Source organism: Centroberyx affinis, unplaced genomic scaffold (assembly GCF_046629955.1).
Source record: "Centroberyx affinis isolate AG114_WGS23_722 - 3 ecotype Tasmania unplaced genomic scaffold, CSIRO-AGI_Caff_v1 ptg000728l_1, whole genome shotgun sequence".
Classification (NCBI taxonomy): Eukaryota; Metazoa; Chordata; class Actinopteri; order Beryciformes; family Berycidae; genus Centroberyx; species Centroberyx affinis.
In genome coordinates, this window is record NW_027279343.1 from 1 (window position 1) to 22,345 (window position 22,345).

Genomic DNA, 22,345 nt, shown 5'->3' on the forward strand with positions numbered 1-22,345 from the left:
CCTGGCTTTTATATTGAGTGTTTTTTTTTTTTTTTATATATACGGTAACACTTTACAATAAGGGTACATTAATTAAGATTAATTAACAGTTAACTAATGTGTCTGGTAATCATTTACTAATGGTGTTCATGTTAACTAAGGTATTAATTTATACATTATTTAATAGTCATCTTTAAAAACTATTAAATAATGTATAAATTAATACCTTGGTTAACATGAACACCATTAGTAAATTACACATTAGTTAACTGTTAATTAAGGTTAGTTAATGCTTATCAAGCATTAAACTAGCCCTTAACTTAGTGTACCCTTATTGTAAAGTGTTACCAAATATACAAATGGTTTTCAAGGGATTTCACAAACTCAGGGATCATGAAACTTACTCAGCACGTAAAGATCGGTGTACATTCTCAATCACAAGTAAAAAAAACATGAAAATACCTCAAATTGGAGGAATGAGTTTTTCATCCAACCATAATTTTCATAACACAGCTGTTGAAAACCAGAGAGAGTAAAACTGTGACGAGGTGCCTTAACAAATGCTTTACCCAAGGCTCAAAGATCAAAATAATTACAGCTGCATATTATTTGATAATGGCATGATAAGACTTTATTGCTGTGTGTGTTGTCTGCACAGGAACGTCTCTGACCAGATAAGACACATGATAGACACGTTCAAATCATATCCAGTAAGTCACAGGGTTTATTATTCTGCTTCACATTTCACATTTTGTCTGATCAGTAAAGTCTTTTTTTTTTTCATCAAACTGAGCAGAGTTTCTTCTTCTCAGGGTCTGAACTTCCAGCAGGACTGGAAGCTCGTGACGGTGCTGATCGGCATGAACGACATCTGTGATTACTGCAAAGACAAGGTGAGGAGAGTTCAGTGTCTCTTTGATGTCCAGTATGTTGTTCTGAAAACTCTGAATTTGTTGTATCCACTTCTACAGTATGGCTGGGCGATAATTCAATATCATCGTTTATCGTCTTTCAGTGGAATCATTTGGTGATGACATGGTGATTTTGGGAAATCAGGACACAAAATTCTGCTGTCTGAACTCATTATAACAAGCAAATTTTATTTAAAAACTCTAAAATGAGGTATGAAACATTTTAAGGAATATTATTTGGAAATGTCAGTTTTGTTTGACACCTAACATCAATGGGATGAACATTAACTTGATTATTTAACATGGGATTTTGTATACGTGAGCCATATCATGATATATATCGATATCGGAAAAAAATCCTTACAATTATCGTGATATTGATTTTAATCATATCACCCAGACCTATCCTGTTCTATCCAATGGAAGTGTTTCAGTCCAAAATAAGAGTGACCATTTGAAAAAAATTATTGCTGGTGTGAATGTAAAATACATCATGGGTTAGGGTTTGACTGATAAGGGATTTTGAAGGACTGATATCAATAATTTTAGACTGAAGTTACCGATAGCCGATATTTTATGGCTATATCTTAAAATTTGGCCATTTTCATGCAAAAAAATTTACAAGTATTCAGTGTTTACCCCCAGAGTCAGGGTGCAATTGAATGAATAGCCTTGAAAGTACTTAGACTTTTTCACTAAAATGCAGCATTTAAATTCATCAATATGCCCCACTCCTCTCATCATGAGTAAAACATTAAGCCTCTGATGCTTAATTCTGACCGTTGTCATGTCTTACCCCAAAACATTGCAATTTTGAGTCCTTGAATTTCACCAAACAAGACCATGAAAGTCAATGAGTGAGTAAAAAAATTTTGTGTGAGTGTGTGAAACCTGTTCATCGTGTTTTGGAATGAAACCCTTCAGTTTAATTGCAGTTTCCACTCCTCCTTTTCACCTCATTAAAACTCTCTCTCTTCCTAAACCGTCCAGACTCTCTTCTCCCCCGACAACTTCATCCACCACATGACTGAGGCGCTCGACCTGATGATGAACGAGGTGAGATTTGGGAAACTTTCATAACTCAGCTGAAGATAAGGTCATATTTAAAAAAAAATATGGAAAAACTACAAAAGTACTACAAATTGTAGTACGTTTTAAAGTTTCAAAGTTGCAAAATGACATCACAGATTTGATCCTATAAATTTTAGAGAAATTTAAGGATAAACTTCTGGTAATGATGTTTATTCCCAGACAACTGATATGTAGTATTTTGGAAAGGAACTCTTTGATTCTATTGTATTTACCACAACAATAAAAGCAGCTTGGTGGCTTGCTAACTGCTCTGTCTGTTGGTTTCCAGATCCCCAGGATGATTGTGAATGTGGTTCAGATTCTTCCCATGAAGCCGCTGAGAGAAGTTCAGAAACCCGGCCTGGGCTGTCAGCTTCAGAGGTTTGTCACCTGTCCACTTTCCTCTGCATGTTTTCTACCTGTTGGATCGAACCTTAGGCCCAAAGTGAAGCAGCAGTATCTGCTTTTTGTGTGTTTTAAAAGTAAAATGTGAGGACTAGGGTTTAGCTTATGCTGTTAAATGATATGCAGTACCAACAATAAGTGGATCGTTCAGACAGATAAACTTTCTTAGATACATTTTCTTAGTTTCGTTACTCATGCAGTTACTGCCCTTAAGACACTGAAGCCTGAAGTGATTTGACCTGTGGTGAAATGTGACCATGTACAGTGTGTGTGGCAGAGGGATTTACAAAGTAACAAATTCTTAATTATACAGTATGAAATATGGTAATTGATGTAGTTTACCTTAACTGGTAACACTTTACAATAAGGGTACATTAATTAAGGGTTAGTTAACCCAAGTAGTAGTCATCTTTATAAACTATTAAATAATGTATAAATTATTACTTTAGTTAACATGAACACCATTAGTAAATTATTACCAGACACATTAGTTAACTGTTAATTAAGGGTTTGTTAATGCTTATTAAGCATTAACTAACCCTTATTAAGCATTAACTAATCCTTAATTAATGTACCCTTATTGTAAAGTGTTACCAATTAACTAAAATACCGTGGGTGTCGTATATATCCACTGTGTTTTGACAGGATCTGAAACTGATCTTAGTTCAGCACTCACTAAGAAACTCAATATGTATGGATCAATATATCTTTTATCAGCATCTATTGAGATTACAAACCAAAACTGAGTTGATAATCTGCCAATTTGACGATGTAATAATCTGATGATTTGTTAATCTTCTCCCAGGAGATTCTGCTCTTGTCTGGTTCTACCTGAAGAAAACTCCACCGAACTGGAGGAGCTGGTGGAGATGAACGTTGAATTCCAGGTGTGTGTGTGTGTGTGTGTGTGTGTGTGTGTTTGTTTGACTGAGTGAAACACTGTTTGTTTGTGAATGCATTTGTGTGTACGTGTTTGTTGATGTCAGGAAAAACTGACAACAACATGATGTATTACGTTAGTCTGCAGCAGTTTGTCTCTGAGCTGTTTTTAATGTATTTTTGAAAACAATGGGAGCCGAACCTGCAGTAAACATCTAGTGAAGAGCTAATCTACCATCATGCAGAATACTGGAACAATAATACCGCTCTGTCATTGGCTTTTTTGGTGATATTATGGTCACTTGATGCTGTGGGGCAGAGAAAATCTTACTTTATTGCCCCTTTAACTCTTTCCTTCATTTCCCTTCATGTTGATAGAGGAGACTAGTGAAGCTTCTGCACAGCGATCGTTTCTTCAAAGAGGACTTTGCTGTGGTTCTGCAGCCCTACTTAACATACGCAGGACCACCGAGGCTCTCTGTAAGTCACACACACACACACACACACACACACTCACACACACACACACGCACACACACACACACACTGACACACTCGAGCTCTGGCCCCATGTTGTTCTTCTCTCTGTAAAACACTGTGCTTTGCTGATAAATTTTCATTCAGAGTCTATATTTAGTAGAGCAAACCTGCATTAATTATTTTTCTGTGCAAGGACTTAATTGTTTTAACATTTAACTACTAACTGAAATATCTGCAGCTTTCAAAATAACACACTTTCTGCACAAACCGGTGTAGTTAGATTTTCAACATCACAAACGGAAATTATTTTAAATTATATTTAAGCCCTTTGATTGACAACTTGTTGGCCCTCTCTTAGTCCACAAAATCCATCTGTCTTTCTAATGTTCATGCACATAGTTGACTATTGAATGTTGAATGTATAGAGTGATATATAGTGTCAGTATGTATGTGAATCTCTGTAATTGGTCAATATGTTTCTGCACCAATGTGACAATGCATGGGACAAAATCAAATACGTTCATTATACTTGTTGTCGATTAATGCGATTCTGATTCAAAAGAAGATATCAAAAGTCTGGTCTACAAAAACAACCAGGAGCCTTGGTGTGGCTTGATTTCCCTCCTTTAGTTATTTATTCCAGAGTTAAATATCTTTTGTGGTTTGATTCTGACGTTTGTCTAATTTCCTCTGAACTTCAGAACGGGTCGCTCGACTTGAGTTTCTTCGCGGCCGACTGCTTCCACTTCACCATTAAGGGACATGAGGAGCTGGCAAAGGGACTGTGGAACAACATGGTGAATTCCTAATCATAGTTTCACACTGTACTCTCAAATAGAGTGTGGATTTATCGACAGTTCAGTCTTATCAGGCCTTGTGTTTGAATTTCTAAGGTCTGATAGACCCGAATGTCAATAAATTCATAATCCTTGCGTAAGCAGAGTGGGTGAGTCTGTTTCTAAGTGAAAAACACCCTTCTACCTCTCTCCTTAGCTGTTATTTTTAATCTCTTCTTCTAGCACTTCTCTCTTACATGTTTATTCTCTGGTCAAAGGGAACTGTAGCTCTGACCCTTGACCTCCTTGCTACTGGTTGCTTGTAATGTTTGTGATCCAGGAGCTGAAGCTTATCCTACTGTTTTACTCACAAGATAAAGACATCAGTTAAAATGTAAATGCAAGACTCTGTTTCTTGTATTTTCTCCAAGGCACCAACATATCAAGACTGCTGGATATGCATAAAGGCTTTGCAGTCATGTCACAAATTTCTCAGCAGCCACATCTGGCTCCATCATGAGGTCCAGTGGAGAACTGGCTGTGTGCAAAAAATATCTAAATATATAACAACCAGGCTAGAAACAGAGAGCCAGCTGAGTCAGCTTGTTGTGGTGTGGCTGTAGATCCATTCAGTAACGTTCTCAGTAAAAGCGAATAGTGTGAGAAGGTGGATTTGTTTCCAAATGTAGGTTACTGTGACACAGTAAACTGTCTTGTCTTTAGCCCTAGTCTCTGCTCCAAAACATGAAGAGTTGTAGCTTGAGAAGAGTCAGCTCAGTTAACCTGAACAAACTGGGAAAAATATGGAATTTTAAAATGGAAACCGTGTAGGAACCCTGCCAATCATCTCACATATTCTGATATTTGTCGCTGTGAAGTCTTCATCTATACAGTGATATGACCTAGTTAGCAGGGGCAAGATGTCTATCTGCGTAAATCATATTGAACACCAGACAAAATCTTCGAAACAAATCAAGGTCTGGAAAAAGTATGGAATTTTTTAATTGAAAATGTGTAGGAACCCTGTAGCTAACTAGCCAGCAAACACACTGATGTTAATGTGAACATGCTAACGCTAGCTGCTACTAGATACGTTAGCTAGTGTGCTAATCAGATGTGTTAACAACAAGACAGTGATGGTTAGCTGACCAGATACTATGGTTAGCTAGCTAACAAGCTGACATTATCTAAACACTAAATCAATCAGATGGATCAGTGATGAAATGATCAGTTCAGTCAGAAACAGCACAGATATGTTCAGACGGACAAGTTGTAGTTTAGAAACAAAATCAGCTGTAACAGCCACAGTTGTGTAAGAGCTTTGCACCTCCAATATGGCCGCCAGAGAGTGAGTTATGTCACCTGATGCTCTCTGTTCTACATCAACACAACACTGTACACATCAGACTATGCATCTGTGTAGAGTGTTGAGTTTCTGACTCAAGATGTTTCCTCAGTTCCAGCCGGAGGGAGAGAAAGAGATGATAGAGACTTTCTCAGAGCCGGTAAAACTCATCTGCCCACCCAAGGTACGAGCTGACTGACATGTTGAGGATTTTGATGTGAAATGGATTGAGTTTAATTGAACTGAATTGAGTTGGAATGTATTTTCCTTCATTATTCTAGGAGCATCCGTTCATCTACACCAGGCCCAGACCTGTGTCTTCTGCACCGGCACTGAAACATCTCTCCATGACTCTAATGCTACCTCTGTCTGTGTTGGTCCTGTTTAATCCTCTATAGGACAACAGACATAGGCTATACACTGGGTGCTTTGGATAAAAGTGTTCAGCCATATGTATTATGTTATATTGATTGATAATATGAGCGGGCTGTAAATTACTTTATAAATTTTGGAATTGAAACGTTACAAAACAATCATAAGTAGTTGTGTATAACTCTCATCACAAATCCTCAGAGACTAATGATTGCATCTTCAATTACCAAAACAAAATTATTATTATTTTTTTTTATCAATATGGTGATCAATATATACTGTGTCCGTTATAGTGATGTGTATATTCTGTGATTAAAATATTTTTTAAAAATTCTACATGTATTTACTGACCCATTTGTTTTCTTTTGTTTTTCATGAGGAAATTAAAGGATGATATTTCAACTTCTTGAACTACTGGCCGCTGTTCTTATATGTTAGTCCATTGGTTACTTAAAGCTTCATGTAGCCTATCATGCATTCTCAAAATATTTTTTTTCTCATGACTCAAGATATCTGGAAGGTCAATCAAGCAAAATGTACACAGCTTCCATGCTATTAAACTAGAAACGTGGATCATTATTTTCACCCTACTTTACTTTTTGGCAAGATACTGACACCCAACAAAGCCAGTCGCTTCTAGGTACCAGTTTCTTCAGAATAACTGAATCTTCCTGCGGTCTGTCTGTTGCTCTTGACTCTCAAACATCTTTTAATAGTCTTTCTTGTACAATTCTGTGATTGGCATAAATTCTAGATAACTAACTGAACAAACTGAAATGTGGGGAGCGTTAAATCCCCCCTAGAGGACCCCTACTTTGAGAACCACTGCTCTGAACAATAATGTACTAGTATGTATTATTGTAGTCTATATGTGTGGATGGGGGTCTGTAGTTATCATGAATGATAACTCATCAGTAAAACATAATTTGTCATTGGTTGATAACTACTCATTAAAACAGAATTCATCATTGGAGGATAATTCATCATTAAAATACATTGTCACTTGTTGATAATTCATAATACATAATCTATCACTGACTGTTGATCCATCAACATGGTTGTTAAATCATCATTGGTTAATAATTCATCATTAAACAATTTGATTATTAGCTGATAATTCACAGTTGCAACATAAATCATCTTTGGTTGATCATTCATCATTAAAACATAATTAAAGTAGAGCATCATCCAACAGTTTTCTCCTGATTTGAATGGAAGTCTATGCAGCAGTAAAGGGCCACGTCAGTTTCCAATAACGAGCACTTACCAATAATGATCAATACTATCGGTTGTGCAGTGGCGCGTGGCGGCCACCAGAGGCAGCAGAGTCACTGTTTACAGCTCGAGACCAGCAGGCTCCACGAGCTGTTACTTTCTCTGTCAAGTAGCTAGCGTGGAGTTGAAATCAGGGTTGAGAGGAGGTCGCTGTAGTTAGTTATTAAAAAGTTACCGAAAGTCGCTGCTGAACCAGATTTGTGTCTGCCGTGTACATGGTGACTAACTCCATGCTTTGAGGTAACTACTTGTTGATATGATACAGCCGAGCAGGGAGGCGAAAAATAACATTTAGCTCGGCTCGCTGGTTGGCTCTAGCTTGCTGACTTCTGCATGGTAGCTAGCTAGCTAACGTTAGCTGCAGGAGCTACTTGGCTAGCTGGCTAGCGAGGTCCAGTCCAAAAGTTGTTTACCTCAAGTTGTGGTTGTTGTCACCGCTGTACTTTTCAGTATTTTTTCTGGGATTAGAGTAAATACCAAAATTCACACTGGATTTAACATTGCGTGTGGTTAGGAAACTAGCAGGATGTCCACCGAGGTTGAGTGTAAGGTTGACTCAGGTTTGACAGCGACCAGCTCCACTGGGGGAGAGGAGAACCAAAACAAGTCCGAAGAGGCTCCGCTGCAGAAACCAGACAGAGAACAAGGAGAACAGGGCCAGAAAAAGACGGAAAAACAACATCTAGATGGGCAAAACACCGAGGTAGCGAAGAGCCCGATGGACCTGCACAAGAAATGCAAAGAAAACGACAAAGAAAACGACCAAAATGCTCAAAGCAGCAACGTTGACTCGGCTGAAACGGTGAAGCGAAAAGTTGTTGAAGCGCCGCCGCCGAAAGTAAACCCGTGGACGAAGAGAACCACGGGCAGGGTGTCCAACAACACTATCAACTCCAGCTCCCAAGAGAAAGGTATGGGAGTTTGAGTTAGATATTGTTGCGACTAAACCACACAATATGGTTACAGCATGTTACAGCAGCAGTCTGCCCACTGACACTGCACCACTTTCCCGTATGTTACAGCATTTGAGCGTGGTGTTGCACGACTTTTGACAGCTTTACTATCCAGAAAGTCGCATTAATCTGGGTGCACAGTTTGTGAAGTTTGTCTTTGGGCTTAATTGCGTTGAATGAAGTGCATAAACGCAAATGTCAGCAGAGTCAAAGGTGTTGATGGTGGCATATTGCCCCCATCCCCCTCTGCTCGGATTGCTCTGGAGCACCACGTGTTGATTGCTGACAACTGCTACTTCTTTAGCCTGTAGCTACCAGCAGCTAGCTTTCTCACTGCTTTCCCACATTGGAAACACCAGAATCCGAGTACCAAGCTCGTGTCTGGGTAAACACAGCACAAGGGAAGCAAAATCTGCAAAAATCAGCTTTGAGTTTACTGCTGGGCTCACTCACTGTGAGCTAGACAGCCAGCTAACTCCTGCTGCTCTAGAGACACGTTTTGTGTGTCCAATGGCCTCGCTGCCTGCAATTCCTCCCACCAGCCACTTCTTCACTGTCAGTAGTAAAGCACAAGTCTATGAACGAGGTGGCTGGACAGGTGTCAAAGTTAATGGTTTAAATTTATGAAACCAACAACAGCCAACATTGCCTTGTAGCATTTAATGATAGACTACATATCCAATATTTTAGGTTATTATCCTATTTTAGCTAGGGCCACGTTTTATCTGGTTATTGATCTGGCAGATGGCACTGAAACAAGAAAATGGCTTTATTTAAATCCACATTTCAAATTCGGCCTATTCGACCTGTCTTGTGTTTGTGTGTCGCAGAGTGGAGACAGAGTGAGAAGGCTATATTTGAAGTGTGTGGCTCTAGCGAGTGCACAGGCATCGTTTTACAGCGTTACTGTACAGCCACTGATGTGGGTGTATGTCTGTAGACGAGTGCGGCCTACACCCATTCATGCAGAAGCCTGGGCCCTGTGTCTCTTATCAAGCCGACCATCCTCTGTGGAGCGATAGGGACTGTCAAACCCCAGTGTGCCACTCCCAGGCTATGGGAGCAGCTGGCTGTAGTAACGCCGCCACATACCGCCGCTGGCTGTACAAAAAACACCCTGAACTAGTTCAGTAGCTAAGCCTGGGGTGCTGGTGGGGGAGGGAGAATATTTATGCATACTGTATTGACATAAATTCCTAATGCTGCACAAAGACAACATAGCATGCAAGTGTGGAAGACTTGACTTTTTAATCCAGTAGTGAGCGAGCTTCTGGGCCAAGAACTTGCTTATTGGTGTTCTGACTAGTAGGATTAATACCTCGGATTTAGGTTTGTTTCATGATGCTACGTTCATATATTGACTCTATATCCACAGATCAACAAAACCCTCTGAAAGTCGTCCGCGCCAGCAAGCCCAGGATGAGAAAATCCAGCAAGGTAATGGGCTTTTTTTTTTTTTAAATGCTTCCAAAGCTACTGGGGTCAAGCTTTTAGAAATTGCAGAAGCACGAGAATAACACCAGGCCCAGCTGTCAAAATATTCTTGATGGTGGGTTTAGTGTTATTAGTTTGTTTCTGTAATTAAGTTAGACATGGATTAGCCCTGTTTCAACTTTGACATTAAATAAAATACATGTACGTGTTGCCGGTTTGGTGTATTATTTAATATCTCTGCTAATTTGTGAAGTTGTTCTGTTTAATAGAGCTTTTAGTCAAAACAAGTCACATGTGATAAGGGATGGTTGTGTTGGAGCATTGCCTCTCTCTCATTTGCAAATTAACCAAAATATTTGGCTCCCAAGATCACATGTTCATATTTTGCCGGTGTAACTTTGGTTGGCTGCTGGCACTTGACGCAGGATGGGAAAGTAACACCTGCCGCCAGCCAAATGTTGGTTTGGTTGAAGCTGTGGCTGGTAATTTTGTTTACTTTCCCAACCACTTTTCCCACAGTGATTCCTTTAAGTTTCATCTTTATTACAAAAATGTCTGAATGTAGATATTGGCAGCTCTTAAATGGTTTGCTCACACTATCTGTGAATGAACACAACCAACTGAATTCAAATAATTCTGATGATTTTGAAGTGGGGAAGTGATGTTGTCATCTTAAGTGAGGACAGCAGGAAACAAATTTGCCAGTCACTGTATCTGTTCTGTGGGTTTTTCATGCTAATGTATTGTATATAAGTATGTCTAAGGTTACACTTGCCATTTCAATACAGTTTTTCTCATCCGATCACATCAGGAAAAACTAACTTGACCCTCCCAAATTGAATTTTGCCTGCATTTAAATCTGACGACCCAGAATGCATCCTGGTGACACTTCATGATCAATTCAAGTCAAAATAAAATGTCAGAAGTGACAAGTTACACTAAGGCTGCACGATACTGACAGTCGTACTGTGATTTTAATTGCTGCGTTTTGCAATTGCTGCAGCTTTTGTCTACATAATTTATTTTCAGTCCCTGACAAAATATCGAAAATAGATCAGGTGGGGCCAGGTAAGATGGTCATGCTTAAGATTTACTTAGTTGGAGAATAATGAAATATTTTTTCTGACTTGCAGTTTGCATACAATTGTTAGTTTCAACCAAGCAGTCTGATTAGCCAGGGATGTTTTACAATCATGTTGTTGATTCTTGTAATTAATTTGCTCTTGTGGTAAACAGAGAGCTAGTTGGTAATCTTTCTTGTTTTCTCCTGTTTTACTACTGAGAAGAAACCGTTTCAGTCAGTATGCTGCATTGGATAAAGGCCAATAATTCCTTTAAGGATTTACCGCTATTCCATCACTGTTATAACCCAAATTACAGTAAAGAAGTTGCCCCTCAGGTATTATTGCTTTAGTAGAACACCTAGTTTAGGAGGCCGTGTGATTAAAACGTAATGTGCTTTGGAAATGGCAGCAGTTTATATTGTAATTTTGACTTTTCTTCCCTTTCTACTGAGCAGCCCTAAGTGTAACCACAGTCCGAGTCTCCAACCTTGATCTCCTATCAGGCAGTCCAAATTTACAACATTTACACTGGCGGAAAGTGACTCGGCTGTAGCCTGGGGCTGTTTATCATTGTTGTTTACACTGTCTCTGCAGACAGAACGCTGACCTCCTTTTTTTTTTTTTACCTGCTGTTTTCTACCAGAAGGGCACTTAACCTGTCCAGGCAATGTGAAAATGCAAGCGGTGAATGAATGAATGAGTCGAGGGGAAAAGGCATCGACTCCGCCTGGAAACCGCTGAGCCTGTTGAAATGTTGAGGGAAATGTTTTGGTTTCTAATGCCGCTGTTTCTTTCTGTCTCTTACAGTCAAGTGATTTCAGTGACATCACAAACTGGCCCACACCTGGTGAACTGGCCAAAGAGGTATGGTTGGATGTGTGTGTGTGTGGGTGTGTGCGGGTGGCTGTGTGTGTGTATGTGTGTGTAGGTGTCGGGGCAGGTGTGTAGGTTGGGCTCACCCCTTTTAAAAGCAACAATCAACCAGCAAACGCATTGTACTTGTTGTGTGAGTGCCCCATTTACTGACCTGACTGGTTAGATTACAGAAGAGCTTTTATGATTTTGCTCACTAGATGGAGCACTTAACTTCCTGCCACTACTTTAGGTCTGACACACCATAGAGAGAGTGGAAGGCCTCATCATGAAAAGTGATTTAGTACAAATCATTGAAAGGGCCTTTGTTAAATCTTATGTGGTATTATTATCACGTAATATTAACTATGTAACTTGTTTTGTCAAAGCGTTTTACTGAACAAATGAACTTAAAGACTATTAACTGTGTCCTTGTGTAAGTTTGTAACACCAAGGACCACAGTGGAAATAAGTCTTTGGCGTTTTGTTTTGTGTTTGATAATTTTGAGATGCATGTGTGCGTGTAACATGTTTTTAAAAATTGGCAAATGAACCAAAAGCTGGTCATTGACGAATTCACATGAATTGGACAGTTAAGAACCGATGGAAGTTCAGTTTTTCCGGAAGCTTATTGGTGTTTCGGTCCCAGTCGCCTTGAAAATCCATGAAAGCTTGAATTTGAGAAAAAAATAAGGCCTCAGAAGTTTTGGAAATGAGTGGATGGCCTTGAAACTACTTGATTTTCTTATTAAATTACAGCACTAAAAAAAAAAGTGTTGATTGAGTAGCAGTTTCAAAATGAATAATTTCTTCACTTGATAAGATCATGAATAATAAATGTCTAATTCTGGCCAATGTCATATCTTATACCAAAACATGCCAATTTGAGTCCTTCAATTTCACCAAACAAAACCTTGAAAAACATTGAAACATCCTTAAATTTTATGTCCAAGTGAGTGTGGGAACTCTGAAGCGGGGACGGTACCTAATTCGGCACTGGTTCTCAATACCCAAGTGGTTTTACAGAGCAACAAAGGGCACAACAAATACAAGTACAAACAAGTAACACAAAAAGTAATCCTTACAAAGCCAAATTATCCTTATTCATCCTGTTAAAGAATAAAGAAAAGGAGGTCAAAACTGTTCCCTCTGTGCCAGCAACAGCAGAACGTCCTCAACACCGACGGGAAGAAGCCTCCCTCCTCGCGCAGAGAGAAGGAGAGGAAGATGGAGCGGGTGGAGAAGAAAGCGGAGAGCAACCACGATGGCGGCGAGAGCAAAGAGAACCAGGAAGCTCAGCAGGACCCGCTGGCCGAGCTGCCCAAGGACGGGGAGGCCGAGGCGGGACCGGACTCCAAGAGCCCCGGCCTGAAGAAGAGGGGAGGTGAGAGTGAGTGACGTTCTCTACTGAGTGAAGCATGCTCAACTGCATCCTTTACATAATGAAGATTGATTGATTGATTGATCGGTAAATAATGGCTGCAGCCCTCATTGTGTTTGATTAATGCAGATTCATATCTTTGATTGTTGCACAGAGGGAGCATGCGGATATCCGTATTGATCATGGGTTGAAATTAGGGCTGGGCCATATGGTTGAAATCAATATCACAATAATCATTTTTTTCAATATCAATATACAGTACATCACAATATGGCTCACATATGAAAATCATGTTAAATAATCAAATTAATGTTCATCCCATTGAACCAAATGGTAATGTTAAGTGTGATGCCAAACAAAACATTTTTACATAATTTTTTACCTTTTTTAAAATATAATTAGCTTGTTATCATAAGTTTAGACTGCAGAATTGTGCATCACGATATCCCATAATTACCATATCTTCACCACATGATTCCACTGAAAGACGATAAATAATAAATATATTGAATTATCGCCCAGCCCTAGTTGAATTTGCTGATTGGTGCATGTTCTGTGGCCCCTGCTGTGATAACCTCACATGTTGCAGCACTCCCCCAATTCACTCTCACCTATTTAGACGTGGAAACAAGGTGACAGAGACATGAAAAGCACCACAGTGACTGTAAGCTGCTATAAGTGACATGCCACCATCTAAACCAGAGAAGAAGTGAAGAGTTTTGTTCCAAAATGGGTCGGCCACAGACACTTAGTCCACTACAGCAGGGTTCCCACAGGCCTTGAATGTGAATTGGTGAAAAGTAAAATTAGGCATAAAAAGTTTATGAACATGAATGGATGTGTGTTGATATACCAGCAGTTTTAAAATCAATAATTTCACCAGGATTTCTTCATTTTACAAGATCATGGTTAATAAATGAGGCCTCTATGATGTCAAAATATGCCAGTTTTGAATCCTTAAATTTTGCCAAACAATACGGATGGGACGATATGCTTATCTCACGATACGTTTCGATACGGGGTTCACGATTCGATACAACCACGATACGATGTGATAAATAAAAGTTCAATGACATCAAAGTCTGATTGTAAACAACAAGTGAAAATAATATAATTTGGATGGAGAGCTTGTGGAACTGTGATGGTCAAGCGTCTCATTTGTGATTACTACAGCAGAATAAAGTGGAGCTAATATCGCGATTTGTTTTTCTGCCCCACGATACGCATTGTCACATTTTCGCATTTGCATATTCAATTTTTATCGTCCCATCCCTAACAACCAAAACCTTTTAAAGTCATACAAAAGACATAGCATTTGATGTCAGAGTGTGGGAACCCTGCTATAGTGAGAGAGTTATATTTACTTTTTATTTAGGTGCCAACGGATCCTCTTTTATTTTAGAGACTAAATTATGAACTTTAGGTAATGACTTCATTTGTTCCAAAATGGATTCAAAGCGTTTCGGAGTAGAACTCTTCAAGTGCTGTTTTCGGTCGCTAGGTAACAAACGTAAGTGGGTTTCTCTGCCGCTGGAGGAAGCGTCCCGGGACGGCGGCGCCGAGACGCCAGGCGGGGGGCGAACGCGCTCGGACGCAGAGCCCAACCAAGAGTCACCTGACCCCACGTCGCCCAATCACACGCTCCATAATAGCAGGGCGCATGATAGCAGCAGGAGTAAGTTGCCAGTAGCTTCCTGTTTATGTGTTCCCGCCTTCCATCTGTCCTGCCGCTCTGCTTCTTCACGCAGGCTTGTTCTTGGTGTTTGCTCTCCAACTCTGTGGTGTCTCCTAACGTTTGCTTTCCACATTTCCCTACTACCATCTATCTTTTCATCATGTGAAAGCTTTTTTTATGCTGTGGTTGATTTCTTTTTTCCATACTAAAATATTGCAATATAAAATAATGGGATTTGTATTAACTTGTCAAGATCAAACTTACAATTTTGATTAATCGATTAATCATTTAGTCTATAAAATGTAAAAAAATAAGAACAAATGCCCATCAGAACCCAAAGCAATTCTTAAAATTGCTTACTTAGTCTGACCAGCAGCCAAAACCCCCCAAATTATTCATTTTATAATGATACGAACCAGAGAAAAGCAATCTTGGCATTTGAGAAGCTGTAACCAGCAAATGTTTTGTATTTTTACTGATAAAAGACTAAAACGATTAATCGATTATCAAAATTATAATCAATTAATTTTCTGCCAATCGACTAATCAATTAATCGACTAATCGTTTCAGCACTATTCAGTGCTATTCACCAAATTATTTTCCCCCGGGATAACTTCTAAAAATAGTTTGCTTGCTTCAAGTTTCCTCAGGTCTCATGCCTCTTTACATCTTTGGAACCAGAGCCAAGCCAAAGGTCTGTGTGCCCTCCGAAGGGCCACAGACCTTTGGTTGGGAACCACTGCGGTACTCGGATAACTGTAAGATTTTACCCAAAGCTTACGTGTGCTCTTGTCAACAGGCTGGAGAAGAGAGCCGCGGGATTATGGGGACGATTCTGCCAGCGTCCGGAGTGACGGGGGAAGTGTTCGTGGAGGACTGCGGGGCCGAGGGAAAGGGCGCGGCCGCGGGAGAGGTCGCGGGCGAGGTAACGACAAAACTAAATATCTGTAGCTGGTGGATTCCAAAACAGCCATTTTACTGATTTTACCAACCATACTGCCTCTGGGAATAGAAAAGAGACTGGTTGGTTCGCTGCCACAGTGGCTGGCAGAATAGGCTTAACTTTCCAGTCGCAGACAAAATTAACAAACAATTGTACAATTGTTAATTTCTCTCCCTGTTTGAAATATTCACCACAGATTGTTTGAACTACAAATTGCTTTCTTTGAATGTATAATTTCTTAGATCTGGTATTAATTCCTTGCAGGAAAGTTTTGAACAATGTGTTTACTTTAGCAGACCTCAAGGTTTTGTGAAGGCTGATTTGTGGTTGTGCGTTGAGGTGTTGCTGTAGGTGTTTGCGATGCCGCCATAGTTTACGTGCACCTCCCCAAAATGTAACTGTGTAGGGTGACGCAAGACCCCAAAGAACTGTGATTGGCCCATTTGAGTTGCTTTGTATTTCCTCCTACCTGTAGGCTATCTGGTTGATTTTTTAATTTGTATGACACCTCATCCCCGAATTATAAATATTACCAGATTTCACTGAATTCTTGCCGAGAAATATGAGTTTCAGAGAATGTAAACGCAACTACTTCTATTGTTATTACTTCCGTGCTAACAAAGCACAACACTACCACCTAGCACTGCGGTGGTCTACGCACACAATCACCACCGCAGAACCATAAATGCTCATGACACCGTAGCTACCCATGGTGTAGCAACAGCAACACTTTGACGCAGAACCATAAATCAGGCTTGAGAAGGTAAGAAAGAAGCTGGGTTCGAGCTTAAGTTTGTTTGTTTTCCCTTCGCTTGCTTCACTAGAAAAGAAAATTTCGATCATGGTTCCTGCTCTGCTGTAATGCAGACAAACTAGGGCAGGCGAATGAATGTTGGAGCGTGTAGCTGGTGTTAATTTCCCTCTCTTTCTCATTTGTTTGCTCCCGTTTCTCCTCCTTGCTCAGGTCGCTACGATTACTCTCAGAGCTTCCGGGACTCCCAGTCCTCAGACGGCTCCGGTGTTCAGGCCCCCGCAGAGTTCGGCACCAACATGGTTTACTACTACGACGACGGCAGCAAGGTCCAGATGTACACAGTGGACGAAAAGCTTCTCAAGGAATACATCAAACGCCAAATGTGAGGGTTTTGCCATTATTTATTCTTTATTAACCCAGTAGGCTGCAGTGCATTTCCGTTGATACACCAGGTCCTCCACTACAGTCCTTTAAGGCCAGTGAACAAAAAAACAATCAACCCCAAAAGCAACCAAAACATCTCTTTTACAGCATATTCACACTCACTCTGTACTTAGAAGTCTATATTTAATTTTCAGTTTATCCATGACCTGACAACTTTCTCTATTTATTTTGCACTACTCTACACAGCAGGAAGTGCTAAAGCAACAGCCAAGTCGGCATCAAATCCTGCCAAATTACAAGAAATGCATGACAAACTAAATGATAAAACACTTTGTACTCAACACCACAGGTTGCCCCATAGAAGAGACGATCAGATTAGATTAGAGCGGTTTACTGCATGAATTTGCAAACTGACTTTCTTGAAACTACTATAACTCCTCAACGCTTTAAGATAACGAAGTTCATATTAATACCACCCATGTATTATGTGCTTCTTGTTTTTTTTTTCCTTCTTGTTTTCTGTTTTTGTTTTTTTGAGAGTGTCCATTGGCACTATAGTGAAGCAATTGGCAAGGTTTTGGTCAGAATTGATCGGTATGCTGGAAAAAGAAGGGAGAAAGGTTCCGGGTTAAAAATGGGCGGAGTCTTTCTTTAACCACCAACAGCACAAGACAGTGTGGTTGAACTGGGCAGCTGCAGGTGTAAAGGTGTCTAACTGAATGAATGTAAAGCAGAGTGTTGCAGAAAAAGAGCATGCATGCTCAGCAAATCTCCCCTGGTTAAGTAAAGGTATATTGAATAAAGCATTGCCAATGTATTGATCCATGTAGCTCTGGTTTTGCTGGTTCCAGAGGTGGAGATTTTTTTTGGTGTGCTGTGTTCTGTAGTAGAAGATCAGAGTTGTTTTTCTGGCAGACTGTCCTGCAGGGGGCAGCCTTTCTACTGTGTGTGTGTGAATGACAGCCTTGGCCTCATTGCAGAAGCAGACTCCGAATAGTGGTTGGTGAGGTGTATTACTAAAAATAGTCTCAGTGCCTTGGAGGGGGGAGAGAATGAATTATCTGCAGGCCTGAGCAAGGAAATGAAAAGGACTGAGAGTGTTTGGGGGGGGGGGATAATGGGGAGGTGGGAGAGAGAGAGAGAGAGAGAGAGGTAAGAAGGAAGGAGAGGGGGTATGGAAGGGTTAGTAGGAGAGAGGAGGGGAAAGAGAGGCGATATGAGGAGGTGGGGGGGGGAGAGAGAGAGAGAGAGAGAGAGGGGATATATGGGGAGTTAGAAGGAGGGTGGGGGTATGAGGAGGGAGCAAAGGGAGACATTCTTGTCTTCTCCTCTCTCGTCTCCTTCAGCGTTATTCAGGCTGCTCACCCAGCCGTCTTAACTCCACATGAACCAACCGCTCCCCACTGCCTCTGGGCTGAGGCAGGGTTGGTCTTACGTGTGTGTGTGTGTGTGTGTGTGTGTGTGTGTGTGTGTGTGTGTACGCTCCCACGTACGCCATGGTGACTTTTAAGCGGTGTGACAAGCAATGGAGAGAGTGCTTTGTTTTTTTTTGTTTAGAGATTTGGGACATTTTTTGATCTCTTTGTAATAGTTAGAGATTCTTCACTTAATAAGAGTTATTACAGAAGCACCTGAAGTTATAATCTGAGACATGTTCATATAAATAAAATGTCTGTTCTGCTACTCTCTATCACCGATTACTATAACACAACCTAAACAACCTATAACCTACATCCAGTTGATGAAAGCTTTTCCATTGTCTGTTCTAAACAGCCGGTGTCAGCCGGGAAAAATCCTCTGGTCGGTCGGTAGTGATGGAAAATTTATGGAATTTACGAAACTGTGTAGTAACAATCACACAACTGCGAAGGAACTAGAGGTCCAATTATCAAAATTATAATCGATTAATTTTCTGTCAATTAATCAACTAATTTTATTTAATTATACAGATTTGGCTCCTCAGCCTCTTGGTCTGCTATTGGACTTTGCGCTTACTGTATATACCAAAATTTGGCTTTCCTCTCACCTTTTATGTAACATTGTATGCTGTTTGCCTGCAACTTTTATGCTTTCTTGATGCTGCCATCTTGGCCATGTCTACCTTGGAAAATAGATTAATGTTCTCAATGGGCCTACCCGTTAAATAAATTGAAAACCTAGGTTTTGATTGACGTTAAATGACACCACCCCTATAATCTTTCCTCCTTTATCTCCAGTGAGTACTACTTCAGCCTCCACAACCTGGAGCGAGACTTCTTCCTGAGGAGGAAGATGGACGCCCAGGGCTTCCTGCCCATCTCCCTCATCGCCAGCTTCCACAGAGTGCAGGCCCTCACCACCGACATCAGCCTCATCATGGAGGTAAGCAGCTCATCAACAAAGTGACATTTTTCAGTCTAAAACGCTGTCTATGTATCCATTTTGGGGCAGTCTTGCAACCAGAAATTCATCAGTCAATGTTTAAAAACCATAGATGATAATATCCTCAAAAGTATTACTTTTTTGTACGGAAAGGACTCTCAATGTTGTGTGTTGATTTGATAAAGCAGCATTGAAAACCCATGAGAAAGCTGGATCTTTGCAGCTTTAATGATAGTGAATGTGACCGAAAGATATTCTAATATCAGGGTTCCTAAACAGTTACAGAAAAGTGTGGAAAATACATTTGGTAATATTCAATTCTTTGAGTTTAGGAGTTGCACAAAAATGTTCACTCAATACCAATTAATTCATGTACTCAATCAGTAGGATTTGACAATGTAAATGAATAATAAAATCAATTTGAAGTTTGTTTAAATTATTATAGCTCTCTGTTGTGGTCAAGAAAATGAGATGATAAAATAACATGTTTTCATCACACTAATCTGTTACCAAATATGAAATTGATCAACGATCTGTTTTTTTTAATACTGTCGTTTTAGGAATTTGAAAGCAGATATACTTGCAGAGATAGAGTCACAAAATTCAGTGTTTTTTGGAATGTGTCAATGGGGAAATGCATTGGAGCTTTGTGTCAGCCTTTGTGTTGTAAATCCTCCTCAGGCTCTGAAGAAGAGCACAGAGGTGGAGCTGGTGGAGGAGAAGGTTCGCTGTAAAGTCGACCCGGAGCGCTGGCCCATCCCCGCCCCCCCCACCGTGGGTTCCCCCCGGACCGACTTCTCCCAGCTCATCCACTGTCCGGAGTTCATCCCGGGACAAGCCTTCACCTCCATGAACGCCGGTTAGTCATCAAGAGAATACCCTGTTTTTTTTAAAGTGAAGATATTGTTTCATTTTGACCACTTTTTTGACTCTTTTTAATCCTCCAATCAGCCATGAGGAAATAATAATATGCCAACGTTTCTTAACAACAGGTTATGAACTAAATGAGAAAAATCGTGTGACTGAGGTTAAGATATGATGAACTTTATTGATCCCTGAGGGGAATTGGCTCATTACAGCGGCAAAGAACAGGTGTAGGTTGAAGAGTAAGAAAAGTAATGAAGGATATAAATCAAAATAAAATAAAAGGTGCAGCACAGTGTTTTGTGCTCTGTAATTTTATGCAGCTGTGGTGCTTGGGGGGGGGGGATAATTATAGTTTTGTCCCATATCTGTTCCTGTTTTGGTCTAAGTTGTGTTTCAAGTTGAGGTTGTAGTGCTAAAAGTGTTTTGTAATCACAGTAAAATCAGTACTTCTAAAACATTTGGACTACACTTTAGTTTTAGATGATGGTTAGCCTGAATTACAATGCTAATTTTAATTTCACATTTTCTCTAAATGAATACAGAGGAAACACTGGTGGAGCATGTTTCAGATGCTCATACAATGTTAATACTAATTGCTATTGTCATTTATTATTGTCATTTGTGGGCTGAACAGAAGTACCAGTGCCCCATTTTGGGACCTGCGCCGTAGTTTATATACCGTTCTGTGTAGTCGTCTGTATAGATCAGTTTCTAACCGTTCCCTGTCTGATGTGGCAGGACTTCCGGTTTCATCGCCTGTAAAGGAAACACCGCCTGAGTCTGCTGAGGACTCAGCCGAGTCCCGCTCCTCCACCCAGGAGTCCGACCCATCGACAGACGCCTCCAAAGACCCCCCCGCCCCCCAGCCCGACCCCGACGCCTGGATCCAGGTGGAGAAACGCCATCGCCAGCCCTCCGGCAAGGCCAAGGTACTGGATAGTGGGCAGGGACACGAATTTGGCTACGGTGGCTAGTGGTGTCCAAAATTCACCAGGTGCTTCGACTGTTTAGCAGCTACAAACCTAAATGGTCGATGGTTGTTCTCAAATGGTATTTGCAAATAATTCTTTGTGTTTGTTTTCATGTTCTGTGAACCATTTGGGTACAGCGAGTGCCAAAATGTTTAGAGAGTAGGGTTGCAAAATTCCAGGAATTTTCAAAGTTGGAAACTTTTCATGGGAATTAACGGGAATTTATGGGAATAAACGGGAATAAACCAGGAATTTACTAAATTGAAGGTATGCTCTTAATAGGGAACTTAAATATAGTTGGGGAAAATATATTTTAGCATAATCCTGACTAAAACAACCAGATATCATGCAAGTACAGTTGAATATCTATGCTATTCCTCAATCACATGCACACATAGCACACTGCTTACTGCAGGGCTATTGAGGCCACGCCCCCTACATGCAACTCAACATTCATGTTTTTGTTCTTCAATGAAAGAATTGATTGTTCAATAAAATATTTAACACTTGATAAAGTTCTACTTACAAATAAATCAGTTTTAATTGTATTATTTTGGATGGATGTCTGCTTATAACAAAACAAATATTTATGCTTGGATATGATACCTTTCCATTAAATTACCCTCAATTCCCAGTTAATTCCCATAAATTCCCATTAATTCCCATAAATTCCCATAAATTCCCATAATTCCCATGGAAAGTTTCCAATTTGGAATATTTCCAAAATTCCCCAGCTTAACTTCCCATGGAAATTACCAGAAACTTTCCGGAAATTTACCGGAAATTTTCCACCCCTTTGCAACCCTATTAGAGAGTAGAGCTGCACATGGCTAAAATGATAATGCTGATTATTTTCGTAGTGATTACAACTAGGGCTGGGCGATATGGTTGAAATAAATATGATAAACATTTTTCTCGATATCAATATATATCACGATATGGTTCATGTATGCAAAATCACGTTAAATAATCAAATTAATGTTCATCTCATTGAACCGAATGGTAATGTTAGGTGTGATGTCAAACAAAACAGAAATATTCAAATAATATTCCTACCATAGCTCATTTTATCAGAGTTTTTAAGTAAAATTTGCTCATCATCATCAATTTAGACAGCAGAAATGTGTGTCACGATATTAAAATATCTTCATATCATCACGATATGATTCCACTGAAAGACGATAAACGATAATATTGAATCATCGCCCAGCTC

At 40.0% G+C, this 22,345-nt stretch overlaps 1 protein-coding gene across 3 annotated transcripts in view; it reads left to right on the plus strand.

The window, feature by feature from the left end:
• Positions 1-7,612: 7,612 nt before the first annotated feature.
• The window catches only part of larp1b (La ribonucleoprotein 1B), a 32,453-nt gene continuing 17,720 nt past the window's right edge, over positions 7,613-22,345 (plus strand). For 2 of the 3 annotated variants that reach the window (XM_071519733.1, XM_071519734.1), the window contains exons 1-10: positions 7,613-8,404; positions 9,822-9,883; positions 11,752-11,808; positions 12,955-13,186; positions 14,679-14,852; positions 15,652-15,777; positions 16,760-16,931; positions 19,150-19,294; positions 19,976-20,153; positions 20,900-21,090. In XM_071519733.1, the coding sequence (XP_071375834.1) occupies positions 8,020-8,404; positions 9,822-9,883; positions 11,752-11,808; positions 12,955-13,186; positions 14,679-14,852; positions 15,652-15,777; positions 16,760-16,931; positions 19,150-19,294; positions 19,976-20,153; positions 20,900-21,090 (1,722 nt within the window). In that variant the 5' untranslated portion in view covers positions 7,613-8,019. The remainder of the gene's footprint in view (positions 8,405-9,821; positions 9,884-11,751; positions 11,809-12,954; positions 13,187-14,678; positions 14,853-15,651; positions 15,778-16,759; positions 16,932-19,149; positions 19,295-19,975; positions 20,154-20,899; positions 21,091-22,345) is intronic. The other variant, XM_071519735.1, reaches the window with a different exon arrangement.